This window comes from Pavona decussata, unplaced genomic scaffold (genome assembly GCF_977016875.1).
Source record: "Pavona decussata unplaced genomic scaffold, jaPavDecu1.1 SCAFFOLD_84, whole genome shotgun sequence".
Lineage (NCBI taxonomy): Eukaryota > Metazoa > Cnidaria > Anthozoa > Scleractinia > Agariciidae > Pavona > Pavona decussata.
Genome location: NW_028145502.1, coordinates 679,029 through 697,646, shown reverse-complemented (window position 1 = coordinate 697,646; position 18,618 = coordinate 679,029). Strand labels below are relative to the sequence as shown.

Genomic DNA, 18,618 nt, shown 5'->3' with positions numbered 1-18,618 from the left:
GTTGTTTATATACCATAACAGGTGGGAAAATGAGCCTCCAACGGATCAAATAAACAAAGAAAACTTTTAAAACTCTGGAATTATAACTTGTGAGCCTGCCAAAGTGAAAATTTGTGACTCTTTCCTGGCTGTAAATGAAATGAAGATTTTGTTCAGAGTATTCCCATCAAAAGTTTCGTTTCTCAATGCCAGACAATTTTTTTCTCAAACAGTAAAACAAGTTGAAGATTAACTGCTTATGTCTACTCTTTTTTCTCGGGTGTTTCCAGTTATATATGCTTTTTATATATCTTGTGTCTAATGTTGAGTCTTTTTTTTGTGCAGCGGAATTAATGAAAATTAATGTGCATAGAAATAATGTAGGTATATGATCACGGTAGAAATGCAGAGTTTGAATCGATGCTGCATTTCTGTAGGAAAATGCGACACAACCAGATAAACTTGCGACAGCCGATTCAGACGCCGAATTTTCCTATCAAGTCAAGATAAATTGAATTCAACCCTGCCTACAAGCACGACATGCATCGGGAAAAGGGTTTTGGTTTGCAAAACAAGTCCGTAAACCAACATGCTGTCACTCGATTGTATTGCTACTGAATTTATTCCCCACCTACCCCACACCCTTGCATTACTGGTCATAATGTAAGCACCTCGAGATTTCTGATGGAAAATAATTTTCTTTCCTTTCGATTTCAGACCAAGAAATATGATGGTGGTACCGCACGGTTCCATATGTGATGTACAACTGAATTCAAAACCTGTTATCTCACATGGAGAGGACGTATTACAGGCGCCTAAGTGCTGCGTCACCCAGATACCATCATCAGTGCTCAAAAAGGATTGGTCTATGACTTCAACAACCTTTTATTTGTAAGCATTAGTCTATTGTTGGAGTTAACTACCATGCATGAGTACAAAGTTTTCTTGATTTCTCTTCGCAGTTTCTCAGGTATCTCAGGGAATTAAAACGGAAAAAAATTCCCAAGGGATTCCCAAAGGCGTTTTTCGAAAGATCGAGATCCCTAGGGACATAAAAGAGTGAAAAATGCCTACTTGATAATTTGGTCATTTGTGGTCATAAACACCATACTAACGTCTTGTAAAAAGATCGATTTTTTGCCCCCCGACAAATATTCTTCAAAAAGCTACCAATCGAATCAGTGTGTCCAAAAGCGTCACCTGAGACACTTTTTAGTCCTCTCAAGGGACGAGGGACAAAGAAATAGCCAACAAAAGATGACGTCAGGGTTAGGGTTTAACACCAAATCTTTGTCAGGGCGTTATTTTGCACTTAAAAATGATTTCCAAGGGTGTTTTCAAACCTTTTATTTACTAAGGACATAAACGAGTAAAAAATGCCCACTTGAAAATTTGGTCATTTTTGGTCATAAACACCATACTAACCCCTTAAAGTGCCCATATCGGAAAATTTTTTATTTTCTTATCTGAATCTAAACATCACCCTAAGAACTTCAGTGAAAAAATTTTTCGATTTGCATAAAACGCGAATTTTTTATGAATTTTATAAGACGTTCAAATTTGCCGCCATTTTGGCCCACCATTCGCATTAGTCTCCTCTCGGTTTAGCAAGAGCTGTGACGTAGATTCAGGAACACGTGACTTCAGCTTTTCTCTGGATCTCACTGAAAACAAGTCGCGGTATTTCTGCACGTTTCTCGAAAATGCCGGAAAGATGTGTGGCAGCGAGATGTGGAAACATCAAAGACGAAGCAAATGGAATAAGCATGCACAGGATTCCTTTCTTTGGCACTACATGCCCGCAAAGACTGAGGAGGCGAAAGAAATGGATCGATTTTATGCTGGAGCGGAGGAAGATGTGGACAGACCTCGTCCTTGTGCTCGATGCACTTCAATGACGAAGATTTCACAAGGCTGATGAATTCAGGTTTAAACTTAAAACGTGAACTGAAGTAGGATGACATCGCGTTTGTGTTTGTCCTTTAAAACAGCTAAGCGAAAGGAAGACGAAGACCGAGAGACACCTTCGAAGAGGAGCAGGGAAAAGCGAATGGTAAGCTTTCGATGCTGAATATTCACACCCGCTTGTGACATTCTAAGCGTTGTAACCTTCTGAGGTTTATAGTTTGACCTCACTGTTAACTCAGTCGCAAGTTTTATAAAATATAGCGTAATTGTTTTGGTATATATTCTCATAGATCGTGAGATCCGCGAAGTTTCGTTGAGACCAAGCTCTCAAAAAATACTAGCACAAATGCTACCACTGATGTAAATAGATCGATGCGAGAACGGTCGCACTCGGCGGACACAGAAAACATTGTAAACCACGATGTAGATAAGGTAGATAAACTGCAGCAAGAATTCAACGAGCTCAAACAAATATTGTACACACATGTGTTGCAGAATTCTGCAAACAATAAAAATGTTGAAAAGTATAACAGCTTTATCTCTGAAAACCTAACCACCACAACGGGGGTTCAAAATAAAAAAGGGCACAAAACAAATAACAAGCGCAAAGAGCGCAGAAAAAAATTGGCAAAAAAATGGATTGAGATACAAAGAGAAAAACACGAGAAATTCATGAAGAATTTTTCAAACAAACAACTTAGCGACAGCCTGTTAGCGTTATTTCTAAAGGGCTCAAATTTGTCCCGACACCGGTGACAGACACGAATTACATTAGACGCCAACTCTTGTTAGACTTCGAACATTTCGCAAGACGTATGCGCCTAAAAGATACAATGGATTTTGTAAACTGTGGGACAGTGACAACAAGGAAATTAACCTGTTCATTGGACAAGCTAACAACTTCCATCCTACAATTAAATTTACGGCCGAAATTTCAGAGAACGAGACAAGCTATTATTATCACAGTTCAACACGTGTCCTTCCTGTAGTTCCGCGAGAACAATGTCGGTAGTCAGCGCTTCCCAATTGCCTTCGAGTTCCTTGCAGCAGTAGCACTCGCTGATATTTGCTAGCAGATCACGACTACAGTTACCACAAGTACATCTACATGGAAAATAATTCGTTCGAATGTTTGTGAGTACTTGGCAATAGTTTTGACAGATGATAATGAAGAGCGCGTATGCAAAATGCAAGGTGAGAACTTTACCATCCACTAACACGCACTCTATTCTCCAAGCGTTTCGTTAAATCTTCCTCGAGTCGTCGCTCTCCTCTTGTTCCTTGCGATATCTTTTTAGCCATTCTTCGTCTGCTATCGGCTCGTCCGCGTACGGTTCGAGTGTATCATCATCTTCACACGTATTACTTGTCTCGTGGACGCCATCTATCGCCTCGACTTCGACGCTTTCAAATTCGTCCTAGCTGCTTTCTTCAGCGGTTTGCTCACTTTCCGTGTCAGATAAGTTTTCTGCCATGGAATATACTTATTTGGAGCTAAGTTTTTCCTTCCTACCGGTGAATCTGACGATTTTCTTTCTGCCGCGAATGCACTTTACTGAAGGTCAAGTGAGTGCATAGACTCGAGAGTTCCTGAATGTACGTCACAAACCATGTCACGTGGCCCTATTGTGAGCCTGTCGGCATTCTCATCAGCGGGGCGGGTGGACCGCAATAAAATAGGATTTTAAAGATTTGCAAAATTCATAAAAAATTCGCGTTTTATGCAAATCGAAAAATTTTTTCACTGAAGTTCTTAGGGTGATGTTTAGATTCAGATAAGAAAATAAAAAATTTTCCGATATGGGCACTTTAATAAAAAGTCGATTTTTTTACCCCCGACAAATGTTCTTTTAAAAGCTTCCAATCGAATCAGTGTGTCCAAAAACGTCCCCTGAGACACTTTTTAGGCCTCCAAGGGACCAGGGTAAAAGAAATAGCCCACAAAAGATGACGTCAGGATTAGGGTTTAAAACTAAATCTTTGTCACGCCGTTATTTTTCACTTAACAATGATTCATTGTATATGTCCCTAGAGATCTAGAGGTGTCCAAAACCCCTAACAGGAATCATTTTTAAGTGCAAAATGACGCCCTGACAATCGACTTTTTGCCAAGGGGTAAGTCCATGCTTTTTGGCCAAAAATGACCGGCATTTTTCACATGTTTATGTCCCTAGAGATCGCTGCATGTTGAAAAACTCCCTAGGGAATCATTTTTAAGTAGAAATAACGCCCTGACAATGAATTTTCTGTTTCTCTCTCACCCTGATTTCCGCCTTTCTTGGCTATTTCTTTGTCCCTGGTCCCTTGGGAGGACTAAAAAGGGTCTCAGGGGACATTTTCGGACACACTGATTCGATTAGAAGCTTTTTAAAGAATATTTCTATTTCGACCAAAAATCGACTTTCTTCCAAGGGGAAAGTCCACGCTTTTTGTCCCGAAGTGACCCAATTTTCGGGTCGGTATTTTTCACTTGTTGATGCTTCTAGGGATCTCGTCCGGTGAGGGTAAAAGGAGGAAAGAGTTTGCGGAATGGTATGTGGAATGGCGTGCGGAATGGCATAATTATGCGAAATACGATTTACGCGGGGAATAAATTAACTGAAGAACGCATCCTGTTTTCGCGCCAATTTTATAAGAGCAGCAGTTTTTTGATGTTGCGGACTATTAAACAACCAAACAACAGATCGAGGATTAGAAAATATACGCCTGGGATAGACCATGTCTGATCGCTGGTTAGGAAGTGAGAGTGAAGAAATCGATGAAGTTTCGCATTCAAGGAACTAAGAATAAATTAAATTTCTAGTTGACAAAAAGAACGTGGCAGCGAGTAGCCTAGACAAAAAGCAACACCAGACTGGAGAAATAACATCAGTCCAAGGCCAAAACTATTATGCGAGAAATTTTAAATTTAAACTCGGTCATTTTATCAGACTCTGACAGTTACAATTTGTACAACTCATGGGAATATTTTTTTTTGTCCCTGATCCCTTGGGAGGCATAAAACGTGTCTCAGGGGACATTTTTGGACAAACTGATTCGATCGGAAGCTTTTAAAAGAATATTTGTATTTCGACCAGAAATCGACTTTTTGCAAAGAAAAATGATTTTTGGACAAAATACAGATATTCTTTTTAAAGCTTCCAATCGAAACAGTGTGCCAGTATACATTCCCTGAAACACTTTTTAGGCCTCCCAAAAGAACAGGGACTTAAAATTAGCCAACAAAAGATGAAGTCAGCGTGAGAGATAAACAGAAAATTCTTTGTCAGGGCGTTATTTGCACTTAAACCTTTGAATCCTAGGACTGTGCTAATTTTTTCAATGACTTTTTGGTCTGAAATGGAGATAAAAAAATATCTGCGGTCGTAAGATACTGTGGGCTCAGGCTAAATTGTCACGTGATACAAGCAACGGTTGTATTTGTTTCGAGCGAGTGCACGAGCACGAATCTGGTAAGATCATCGCTCTATAAGTGTTTTTCGAGCCATTTTCCTCTGCAGAAGCTTCCATTCTGGCATCATTAAGCTGGAATGTGGGTAGAGGCAAGCCTCTGAAAGAAAACAGAGGTGAGAGGTGGTTTCATGCTGACTGAGTCGCCAAACATGCTGTGTAGCAGACATGCATGGAGGCCCACGAATGAAGTTGTCTCTCTGGCCGTTTTGTGGATGGATTCCAAGACCTACCAGGGCAATTTAAGCGAGTTTGGACATGTAAAATATTCAATAAATTCAAAATTTTGCTGTTAGTACTGGGTGGCTCGACACTTATAAAAAGAACTATGAAATGGAAAGGGCACGAGTTAAACGCTGGCGCTATAGCTAAATTACCCACAAGTCTTTTCGGACGTGAACAAGGCAACATCACTGGCAACAAGACTCGGTCTAATAAAATGACTGAAGTATAGCCCTCCAAAAGCTTAAAGGGGAAAACTTCCACTCAGATACAAACGTCTGAACTTAAGGTTTGCTCTAAATGTAGACTTTTTATTTTTGAACAAATTATTTGGATTAAAAATTGACAATAAATAAGTGTTTTAAAAGCTTCCTATCGAATCAGTGTGTCTGAAAACGTCCCCTGAGACACTTTTTAGGCCTCCCAAGGGACCAGAGACAAAGAAATAGCCCAAAAAAGATGAAGTCAGGGTGAGAGATAAACAGAAAATTCTTTGTCAGGGCCTTATTTGCACTTAAAAATGATTCCCAAGGGCGTTTTGTGACACGCTGACATCCCTAGGGACATAAACAAGTGAAAAAGGTCCACTTCAAAATTTGGTCATTTTTGACCAAAAACCCTGGACTAACCCCTTAGCAAAAAGTCGATTTTTGGACAAAATACAAATGCTCTTTTAAAAGCTTCCTATCGAATCAGTGTGTGTAAAAACGTCCCCTGAGAATCTTTTTAGGCCTCCCAAGAGATCAGAGACAAAGAAATAGCCCAAAAAAGATGAAGTCAGGGTGAGAGATAAACAGAAAATTCTTTGTCAGGGCCTTATTTGCACTTAAAAATGATTCCCAAGGGCGTTTTGTGACACGCTGACATCCCTAGGGACATAAACAAGTGAAAAAGGTCCACTTCAAAATTTGGTCATTTTTGACCAAAAACCATGGACTAACCCCTTAGCAAAAAGTCGATTTTTGGACAAAATACAAATGCTCTTTTAAAAGCTTCCTATCGAATCAGTGTGTCTAAAAACGTCCCCTGAGACACTTTTTAGGCCTCCCAAGGGACCAGAGACAAAGAAATAGCCCAAAAAAGATGAAGTCAGGGTGAGAGATAAACAGAAAATTCTTTGTCAGGGCCTTATTTGCACTTAAAAATGATTCCCAAGGGCGTTTCCTGACAGGCTGACATCCCTAGGGACATAAACAAGTGAAAAAGGTCCACTTCAAAATTTGGTCATTTTTGACCAAAAACCCTGGACTAACCCCTTAGCAAAAAGTCGATTGTTGGATAAAATACAAATGCTCTTTTAAAAGCTTCCTATCGAATCAGTGTGTCTAAAAACGTCCCCTGAGACACTTTTTAGGCCTCCCAAGGGACCAGAGACAAAGAAATAGCCCAAATAAGATGAAGTCAGGGTGAGAGATAAACAGAAAATTCTTTGCCAGGGCCTTAAATACACTTAAAAATGATTCCCAAGGGCGTTTTGTGACACGCTGAAATCCCTAGGGACATAAACAAGTGAAAAAGGTCCACTTCAAAATTTGGTCATTTTTGACAAAAAACCCTTAGCAAAAAGTCGATTTTTGGACAAAATACAAATGCTCTTTTAAAAGCTTCCTATCGAATCAGTGTGTCTAAAAACGTCCCCTGAGACACTTTTTAGGCCTCCCAAGGGACCAGAGACAAAGAAATAGCCCAAAAAAGATGAAGTCAGGGTGAGAGATAAACAGAAAATTCTTTGTCAGGGCCTTATTTGCACTTAAAAATGATTCCCCAGGGCGTTTTGTGACACGCTGACATCCCTAGGGACATAAACAAGTGAAAAAGGTCCACTTCAAAATTTGGTCATTTTTGACAAACAACCCTGGTCTAACCCCTTAGCAAAAAGTCGATTTTTGGACAAAATACAAATGCTCTTTTAAAAGCTTCCTATCGAATCAGTGTGTCTAAAAACGTCCCCTGAGAAACTTTTTAGGCCTCCCAAGAGACCAGAGACAAAGAAATAGCCCAAAAAAGATGAAGTCAGGGTGAGAGATAAACAGAAAGTTCTTTGTCAGGGCCTTATTTGCACTTAAAAATGATTCCCAAGGGCGTTTTGTGACACGCTGACATCCCTAGGGACATAAACAAGTGAAAAAGGTCCACTTCAAAAATTGGTCATTTTTGACCAAAAACCATGGACTAACCCCTTAGCAAAAAGTCGGTTGATAGACAAAATACAAATGCTCTTTTAAAAGCTTCCTATCGAATCAGTGTGTCTAAAAACGTTCCCTGAGACACTTTTTAGGCCTCCCAAGGGACCACAGACAAAGAAATAGCCCCCAAAAAATTGAAGTCAGGGTGAGAGATAAACAGAAAATTCTTTGTCAGGGCCTTATTTGCACTTAAAAATGATTCCCAAGGGCGTTTTGTGACACGCTGACATCCCTAGGGACATAAACAAGTGAAAAAGGTCCACTTCAAAATTTGTTCATTTTTGACCAAAAACCCTGGACTAACCCCTTAGCAAAAAGTCGATTTTCGGACAAAATACAAATGCTCTTTTAAAAGCTTCCTATCGAATCAGTGTGTCTGAAAACGTCCCCTGAGACACTTTTTAGGGCTCCCAAGAGACCAGAGACAAAGAAATAGCCCAAATAAGATGAAGTCAGGGTGAGAGATAAACAGAAAATTCTTTGTCAGGGCCTTATTTGCACTTAAAAATGATTCCCCAGGGCGTTTTGTGACACGCTGACATCCCTAGGGACATAAACAAGTGAAAAAGGTCCATCTCAAAATTTGGTCATTTTTGACCAAAAACCCTGGACTAACCCCTTAGCAAAAAGTCGATTTTTGGACAAAATACAAATGCTCTTTTGAAAGCTTCCTATCGAATCAGTGTGTCTAAAAACGTCCCCTGAGACACTTTTTAGGCCTCCCAAGGGACCAGAGACAAAGAAATAGCCCAAAAATGATGAAGTCAGGGTGAGAGATAAACAGAAAATTCTTTGCCAGGGCCTTATTTGCACTTAAAAATGATTCCCAAGGGCGTTTTGTGACACGCTGACATCCCTAGGGACATAAACAAGTGAAAAAGGTCCACTTCAAAATTTGGTCATTTTTGACCAAAAACCCTGGACTAACCCCTTAGCAAAAAGTCGATTTTTGGACAAAATACAAATGCTCTTTTAAAAGCTTCCTATCGAATCAGTGTGTCTAAAAACGTCCCCTGAGACACTTTTTAGGCCTCCCACGGGACCAGAGACAAAGAAATAGCCCAAATAAGATGAAGTCAGGGTGAGAGATAAACAGAAAATTCTTTGCCAGGGCCTTATTTGCACTTAAAAATGATTCCCAGTGGCGTTTTGTGACACGCTGACATCCCTAGGGACATAAACAAGTGAAAAAGGTCCACTTCAAAATTTGGTCATTTTTGACCAAAAACCCTGGACTAACCCCTTAGCAAAAAGTCGATTTTTGGACAAAATACAAATGCTCTTTTAAAAGCTTCCTATCGAATCAGTGTGTCTAAAAACGTCCCCTGAGACACTTTTTAGGCCTCCCAAGGGACCAGAGACAAAGAAATAGCCCAAAAAAGATGAAGTCAGGGTGAGAGATAAACAGAAAATTCTTTGTCAGGGCCTTATTTGCACTTAAAAATGATTCCCCAGGGCGTTTTGTGACACGCTGACATCCCTAGGGACATAAACAAGTGAAAAAGGTCCACTTCAAAATTTGGTCATTTTTGACCAAAAACCCTGGACTAACCCCTTAGCAAAAAGTCGATTTTTGGACAAAATACAAATGCTCTTTTAAAAGCTTCCTATCGAATCAGTGTGTCTAAAAACGTCCCCTGAGACACTTTTTAGGCCTCCCACGGGACCAGAGACAAAGAAATAGCCCAAATAAGATGAAGTCAGGGTGAGAGATAAACAGAAAATTCTTTGCCAGGGCCTTATTTGCACTTAAAAATGATTCCCAGTGGCGTTTTGTGACACGCTGACATCCCTAGGGACATAAACAAGTGAAAAAGGTCCACTTCAAAATTTGGTCATTTTTGACCAAAAACCCTGGACTAACCCCTTAGCAAAAAGTCGATTTTTGGACAAAATACAAATGCTCTTTTAAAAGCTTCCTATCGAATCAGTGTGTCTAAAAACGTCCCCTGAGACACTTTTTAGGCCTCCCAAGGGACCAGAGACAAAGAAATAGCCCAAAAATGATGAAGTCAGGGTGAGAGATAAACAGAAAATTCTTTGTCAGGGCCTTATTTGCACTTAAAAATGATTCCCCAGGGCGTTTTGTGACACGCTGACATCCCTAGGGACATAAACAAGTGAAAAAGGTCCACTTCAAAATTTGGTCATTTTTGACCAAAAACCCTGGACTAACCCCTTAGCAAAAAGTCGATTTTTGGACAAAATACAAATGCTCTTTTAAAAGCTTCCTATCGAATCAGTGTGTCTAAAAACGTCCCCTGAGACACTTTTTAGGCCTCCCAAGGGACCAGAGACAAAGAAATAGCCCAAATAAGATGAAGTCAGGGGGAGAGATAAACAGAAAATTCTTTGTCAGGGCCTTATTTGCACTTAAAAATGATTCCCCAGGGCGTTTTGTGACACGCTGACATCCCTAGGGACATAAACAAGTGAAAAAGGTCCACTTCAAAATTTGGTCATTTTTGACCAAAAACCCTGGACTAACCCCTTAGCAAAAAGTCGATTTTTGGACAAAATACAAATGCTCTTTTGAAAGCTTCCTATCGAATCAGTGTGTCTAAAAACGTCCCCTGAGACACTTTTTAGGCCTCCCAAGAGACCAGAGACAAAGAAATAGCCCAAAAAAGATGAAGTCAGGGTGAGAGATAAACAGAAAATTCTTTGTCAGGGCCTTATTTGCACTTAAAAATGATTCCCCAGGGCGTTTTGTGACACGCTGACATCCCTAGGGACATAAACAAGTGAAAAAGGTCCACTTCAAAATTTGGTCATTTTTGACCAAAAACCCTGGACTAACCCCTTAGCAAAAAGTCGATTTTTGGACAAAATACAAATGCTCTTTTAAAAGCTTCCTATCGAATCAGTGTGTCTAAAAACGTCCCCTGAGACACTTTTTAGGCCTCCCACGGGACCAGAGACAAAGAAATAGCCCAAATAAGATGAAGTCAGGGTGAGAGATAAACAGAAAATTCTTTGCCAGGGCCTTATTTGCACTTAAAAATGATTCCCAGTGGCGTTTTGTGACACGCTGACATCCCTAGGGACATAAACAAGTGAAAAAGGTCCACTTCAAAATTTGGTCATTTTTGACCAAAAACCCTGGACTAACCCCTTAGCAAAAAGTCGATTTTTGGACAAAATACAAATGCTCTTTTAAAAGCTTCCTATCGAATCAGTGTGTCTAAAAACGTCCCCTGAGACACTTTTTAGGCCTCCCAAGGGACCAGAGACAAAGAAATAGCCCAAAAATGATGAAGTCAGGGTGAGAGATAAACAGAAAATTCTTTGTCAGGGCCTTATTTGCACTTAAAAATGATTCCCCAGGGCGTTTTGTGACACGCTGACATCCCTAGGGACATAAACAAGTGAAAAAGGTCCACTTCAAAATTTGGTCATTTTTGACCAAAAACCCTGGACTAACCCCTTAGCAAAAAGTCGATTTTTGGACAAAATACAAATGCTCTTTTAAAAGCTTCCTATCGAATCAGTGTGTCTAAAAACGTCCCCTGAGACACTTTTTAGGCCTCCCAAGGGACCAGAGACAAAGAAATAGCCCAAATAAGATGAAGTCAGGGGGAGAGATAAACAGAAAATTCTTTGTCAGGGCCTTATTTGCACTTAAAAATGATTCCCCAGGGCGTTTTGTGACACGCTGACATCCCTAGGGACATAAACAAGTGAAAAAGGTCCACTTCAAAATTTGGTCATTTTTGACCAAAAACCCTGGACTAACCCCTTAGCAAAAAGTCGATTTTTGGACAAAATACAAATGCTCTTTTGAAAGCTTCCTATCGAATCAGTGTGTCTAAAAACGTCCCCTGAGACACTTTTTAGGCCTCCCAAGAGACCAGAGACAAAGAAATAGCCCAAAAATGATGAAGTCAGGGTGAGAGATAAACAGAAAATTCTTTGTCAGGGCCTTATTTGCACTTAAAAATGATTCCCAAGGGCGTTTTGTGACACGCTGACATCCCTAGGGACATAAACAAGTGAACAAGGTCCACTTCAAACTTTGGTCATTTTTGACCAAAAACCCTGGACTAACCCCTTAGCAAAAAGTCGATTTTTGGACAAAATACAAATGCTCTTTTAAAAGCTTCCTATCGAATCAGTGTGTCTAAAAACGTCCCCTGAGACACTTTTTAGGCCTCCCACGGGACCAGAGACAAAGAAATAGCCCAAATAAGATGAAGTCAGGGTGAGAGATAAACAGAAAATTCTTTGCCAGGGCCTTATTTGCACTTAAAAATGATTCCCAGTGGCGTTTTGTGACACGCTGACATCCCTAGGGACATAAACAAGTGAAAAAGGTCCACTTCAAAATTTGGTCATTTTTGACCAAAAACCCTGGACTAACCCCTTAGCAAAAAGTCGATTTTTGGACAAAATACAAATGCTCTTTTAAAAGCTTCCTATCGAATCAGTGTGTCTAAAAACGTCCCCTGAGACACTTTTTAGGCCTCCCAAGGGACCAGAGACAAAGAAATAGCCCAAAAATGATGAAGTCAGGGTGAGAGATAAACAGAAAATTCTTTGTCAGGGCCTTATTTGCACTTAAAAATGATTCCCCAGGGCGTTTTGTGACACGCTGACATCCCTAGGGACATAAACAAGTGAAAAAGGTCCACTTCAAAATTTGGTCATTTTTGACCAAAAACCCTGGACTAACCCCTTAGCAAAAAGTCGATTTTTGGACAAAATACAAATGCTCTTTTAAAAGCTTCCTATCGAATCAGTGTGTCTAAAAACGTCCCCTGAGACACTTTTTAGGCCTCCCAAGGGACCAGAGACAAAGAAATAGCCCAAATAAGATGAAGTCAGGGGGAGAGATAAACAGAAAATTCTTTGTCAGGGCCTTATTTGCACTTAAAAATGATTCCCCAGGGCGTTTTGTGACACGCTGACATCCCTAGGGACATAAACAAGTGAAAAAGGTCCACTTCAAAATTTGGTCATTTTTGACCAAAAACCCTGGACTAACCCCTTAGCAAAAAGTCGATTTTTGGACAAAATACAAATGCTCTTTTGAAAGCTTCCTATCGAATCAGTGTGTCTAAAAACGTCCCCTGAGACACTTTTTAGGCCTCCCAAGAGACCAGAGACAAAGAAATAGCCCAAAAATGATGAAGTCAGGGTGAGAGATAAACAGAAAATTCTTTGTCAGGGCCTTATTTGCACTTAAAAATGATTCCCAAGGGCGTTTTGTGACACGCTGACATCCCTAGGGACATAAACAAGTGAACAAGGTCCACTTCAAACTTTGGTCATTTTTGACCAAAAACCCTGGACTAACCCCTTAGCAAAAAGTCGATTTTTGGACAAAATACAAATGCTCTTTTAAAAGCTTCCTATCGAATCAGTGTGTCTAAAAACGTCCCCTGAGACACTTTTTAGGCCTCCCACGGGACCAGAGACAAAGAAATAGCCCAAATAAGATGAAGTCAGGGTGAGAGATAAACAGAAAATTCTTTGCCAGGGCCTTATTTGCACTTAAAAATGATTCCCAGTGGCGTTTTGTGACACGCTGACATCCCTAGGGACATAAACAAGTGAAAAAGGTCCACTTCAAAATTTGGTCATTTTTGACCAAAAACCCTGGACTAACCCCTTAGCAAAAAGTCGATTTTTGGACAAAATACAAATGCTCTTTTAAAAGCTTCCTATCGAATCAGTGTGTCTAAAAACGTCCCCTGAGACACTTTTTAGGCCTCCCAAGGGACCAGAGACAAAGAAATAGCCCAAAAAAGATGAAGTCAGGGTGAGAGATAAACAGAAAATTCTTTGTCAGGGCCTTATTTGCACTTAAAAATGATTCCCAAGGGCGTTTTGTGACACGCTGACATCCCTAGGGACATAAACAAGTGAAAAAGGTCCACTTCAAAATTTGGTCATTTTTGACAAACAACCCTGGACTAACCCCTTAGCAAAAAGTCGATTTTTGGACAAAATACAAATGCTCTTTTAAAAGCTTCCTATCGAATCAGTGTGTCTAAAAACGTCCCCTGAGACACTTTTTAGGCCTCCCAAGAGACCAGAGACAAAGAAATAGCCCAAAAAAGATGAAGTCAGGGTGAGAGATAAACAGAAAGTTCTTTGTCAGGGCCTTATTTGCACTTAAAAATGATTCCCAAGGGCGTTTTGTGACACGCTGACATCCCTAGGGACATAAACAAGTGAAAAAGGTCCACTTCAAAATTTGGTCATTTTTGACCAAAAACCCTGGACTAACCCCTTAGCAAAAAGTCGATTGTTGGATAAAATACAAATGCTCTTTTAAAAGCTTCCTATCGAATCAGTGTGTCTAAAAACGTCCCCTGAGACACTTTTTAGGCCTTCCAAGGGACCAGAGACAAAGAAATACCCCCCAAAAAAATGAAGTCAGGGTGAGAGATAAACAGAAAATTCTTTGTCAGGGCCTTATTTGCACTTAAAAATGATTCCCAAGGGCGTTTTGTGACACGCTGACATCCCTAGGGACATAAACAAGTGAAAAAGGTCCACTTCAAACTTTGGTCATTTTTGACCAAAAACCCTGGACTAACCCCTTAGCAAAAAGTCGATTTTTGGACAAAATACAAATGCTCTTTTAAAAGCTTCCTATCGAATCAGTGTGTCTAAAAACGTCCCCTGAGACACTTTTTAGGCCTCCCAAGGGACCAGAGACAAAGAAATAGCCCAAATAAGATGAAGTCAGGGTGAGAGATAAACAGAAAATTCTTTGCCAGGGCCTTAAATACACTTAAAAATGATTCCCAAGGGCGTTTTGTGACACGCTGACATCCCTAGGGACATAAACAAGTGAAAAAGGTCCACTTCAAAATTTGGTCATTTTTGACCAAAAACCCTGGACTAACCCCTTAGCAAAAAGTCGATTTTTGGACAAAATACAAATGCTCTTTTAAAAGCTTCCTATCGAATCAGTGTGTCTAAAAACGTCCCCTGAGACACTTTTTAGGCCTCCCAAGGGACCACAGACAAAGAAATAGCCCAAATAAGATGAAGTCAGGGTGAGAGATAAACAGAAAATTCTTTGTCAGGGCCTTATTTGCACTTAAAAATGATTCCCAAGGGCGTTTTGTGACACGCTGACATCCCTAGGGACATAAACAAGTAAAAAAGGTCCACTTCAAAATTTGGTCATTTTTGACCAAAAACCCTCGACTAACCCCTTAGCAAAAAGTCGATTTTTGGACAAAATACAAATGCTCTTTTAAAAGCTTCCTATCGAATCAGTGTGTCTAAAAACGTCCCCTGAGACACTTTTTAGGCCTCCCAAGGGACCAGAGACAAATAAATAGCCAAAAAAAGATGAAGTCAGGGTGAGAGATAAACAGATAATTCTTTGTCAGGGCCTTATTTGCACTTAAAAATGATTCCCAAGGCCGTTTTGTGACACGCTTAAAGCTTCCTATCAAATCAGTGTGTCTAAAAACGTCCCCTGAGACACTTTTTAGGCCTCCCAAGGGACCAGAGACAAAGAAATAGCCAAAAAAAGATGAAGTCAGGGTGAGAGAAACAGAAAATTCTCCGTCGAATAGGAGATTTCCTGAACTCTTTACGCGCGTTGTATAGATAATCAGGGCGTCTATCTTTGGTAAAAGGGTCATGAATGGAGTTTTAGTAGAAGCGGAGAAAATCGCCTATGAATATTAAAACAATAGAAATTTATTAATGAGCAAAAGTGGGCCTGATTTTCAAAATTCGAAGAGGTCCTTCAATTCATTAACCAATTTCTATATGCATTATGTATAGTTGAATTTGTCCGCCAAAACGGAGATTTTTCGCACCTTTTCACGCGTATTGTATAGACGATCAGAGCGTCTATATTTGAGAAAAAAGTCAAGACCAGAGCTGTTGTTGAAGCCGAGAAAATCGCCTATGAATATTGAAACAATAGAAATTTGTTTATTAGCAAAAGTGAGCCCGATTTTCAAAAATCGAAGAGGTCCCTTTTCAACTCATTAACTAATTTCTATTGTTTTATTATTCATAGGTGAATTTCTCTGCCAAAAAGGGGATTTCTCGCACCGATTTACACGCGTAGTATAGGCTATCAGAGCGGCTATATTTGAGTAAAGAGTTAAGACTGGAGCTCTTGTAGAAGCCGAGAAAATCGCCTATCAATATTGAAACAATAGAAATTTGTTAATGAGCAAAAGTGAGCTCGATTTTCAAATATCGAAGAGGTCCCTTTTCAACTCATTACCCAATTTCTATTCTTTCATTATTCATATGCGAATTTCACAGCCAAAAGGGGAGTTCACGCACCGATTTACGCGCGTTGTTGATAAAAAATTGAAGAGGTTCCCCTACAAATTATCCAGTGACATAATTTTTGAGACGTTTCCATGATTGCACGGCTTTATTACAAACCAGACTGCTTCTTAAGCTTATCATGTTTGTAACTTATATTTAACTAACTGAAAATAAACGAAATGACCAAACAAAAAGTTACAAAAAAACTCAATTTAGAACTATGAAAACAACAAATTTAGGCTTCATACAATATGAAATACTTTACACGACAGATTTTTACATCATTCATTTATATTCATTTTGCATTTTTCTTATACTGAACCATGCACGTGACAATCAGTTACTCGTCACGTGTTCGTATTATGGGCTACAAAGTAGTTGAAGCATTAAAGCCCCAGTATTAACAGGTAAATTCTCCTCTATGGTGTCCATGTTTTTCAAAAGGTAAAATACGTGATATTGCAAGGAGAATTTAGCTGCTGATCACAATTGGAACGCACGAGTGGTCACAAACTTTAATTTTTATTGTACCATATGCTTCTCGTCCCAGGCCTTCGCAGTGAACGCGTTGGAGTTGAGGTTGCATAAGTCGGTTTAGTCAAAGGTTTTTGGCCGACAAAGTCTCATAAATCACCATACACCTCTCTTAGTTCACTACCTCCTGACACAACATTGGGGTGGCCGCTTGTGAGAGGTTTCAATATACAGCAAACTTGACTCATATGACAGCAAAGTGCTGTTGCATGACCAGCGTGACAAATGATTACACAATATTTCACAATTTCTATGTACGTCGATGTTAAGGGAGCACACACACACATACACACATGTTATAAGCATGACGGTGGTCACACAAGGTTACTTTACTTGCCTTTCTCTCTTCGTGTTTACGTTAACCTCACGCATCTGGATGAAACTCTTAAATGCCGCCATTACAATAAACGTTACTTGGCCTTACTATCCTTCGGTTCTGTCCATTTTAGTAATACATCTCTTCCCGGTGGAAAAGTTAGAAAATTTCTAATATTTTATTCCACTGCACAATTGGAAGCTAGATAGGAATAAGCGAAAAGATCCTACTTTACTAACTGGCATAAGCAGTTCCATAGAGCCCTCGACACAGCAAGGAAAACTCCTTTACAGAATCTTTTACTCTTCTCCGATGTGCTCTCTCCCTATCAAAACAAAAACAATCACATCTACATGAATTTAAGAAAGGCAGCCATTACCTTAACTGTGAACAAAACGTGAAGAAACGTTTACTACGCATTTTACGAGTATCTCTGAACCTCACTATAAGTGCTTAATTCAAAGCCTCAAAAGAAAATCAGTTTTGTTTGCATATGAATCAGTTCATGCACGAAGCCTCGCTTTAATAATGAGGTCCAAAGCAACTCGGAAATGGCCTATTAACTTTGAGGCGAAACACCATACTCTTTAGTATTAGGACGAAAATTACGCAAATATCAGTGTATAGCATTAGGACGAAAATTAGGCCAAAAACCATAGTCTATAGTATTACGATGAAAATTAGGCCAAAATCCACAGTCTATACTATTAGGTTTAAAATTAGGCCAAAATCATACTCTATAGTATTAGGATAAAAATTAGGCCCACAATCAAAGTGTATAGAATTAGAATTAAAATTAGTCAAAAATCATAGTCTATAGTATAAGGATGAAAACTACGCCAAAAACCATACTCTATAGCATAAGGATAAAAATTAGGCCGAAAATCAAAGTGTATAGTATTAAGATTAAAATTAGTCATAAATCCATAGTCCATAGTATTAGGATGAATAAAGCCAAAAACCATACTCTATAGTATTAGGATAAAACTTAGGCCAAAAATCAAAGTACATTGTATTAGGATCAAAATTAGGCCACAATCAAAGTCTATAGTATTAGGATGAAAACTACGCCAAAAACCATGGTCTATAGTATTAGGATGACAATTAGGCCAAAAAGCATAGTCTATAGTGTTAGGATGAAAATTAGGCCAACATTCATAGTCTATAGTATTGGGATTAAAATTAGGCAGGTAATCAAGTGTATCGTATTAGGATGAAAATTACGCCAAAATCATAGTTTATAGTATTAGGATGAAAATTAGGCCAACAACCATAGTCTATAGTATTAGGATGAAAATTAGGCCAAAATCATGGACTATAGTATTAGGATGAAACCATAGAGACTATAGTATTAGAAGGAAACTCAGTTCCATTCCTGGCAATAGTCGGCAGCGCCCAAATTATACCAAATAACAGCTCCTTGAAGAAAGGGCATAAACAACAACAAAGGTAATCGAATTTATTCATGTTTCATTCATGACAAATGTAAGGACCCCCAGTGATTTGGGGTGTGGTTTGGGCAAGGGAAACATACGAATTAACAGCAATATAAAAGCGATGAGATTTGCACAGACCGTATAATCGGCAAAGATGAAACTAACTGAAGAAAACTTGCCGATTTCACACTCATACTCACCTCAATACAGTCTTGGTAAATTCTTGTTTTTGAGTCAAAGTGACCAAGTTTGACGGAAATCCTTCAACCTGCATAACGTCCTGTGAACACACAGGAAAAACCAGTAATCAACACTCTGCACAATTTTG

At 39.4% G+C, this 18,618-nt stretch overlaps 1 protein-coding gene across 2 annotated transcripts in view; it reads right to left on the bottom strand.

Annotated features, from left to right (window-relative positions):
- Positions 1-16,091: 16,091 nt before the first annotated feature.
- LOC146475281 (importin-13-like) overlaps positions 16,092-18,618 on the bottom strand; it is a 29,474-nt gene continuing 26,947 nt past the window's right edge. For both annotated transcript variants that reach the window (XM_085115656.1, XM_085115657.1), the window contains 2 exons: positions 18,491-18,570; positions 16,092-17,179 (listed from right to left, as the gene is read on the bottom strand). In XM_085115656.1, coding sequence (XP_084971782.1) covers positions 17,089-17,179; positions 18,491-18,570 — 171 coding nt within the window. In that variant the 3' untranslated portion in view covers positions 16,092-17,088. The remainder of the gene's footprint in view (positions 17,180-18,490; positions 18,571-18,618) is intronic.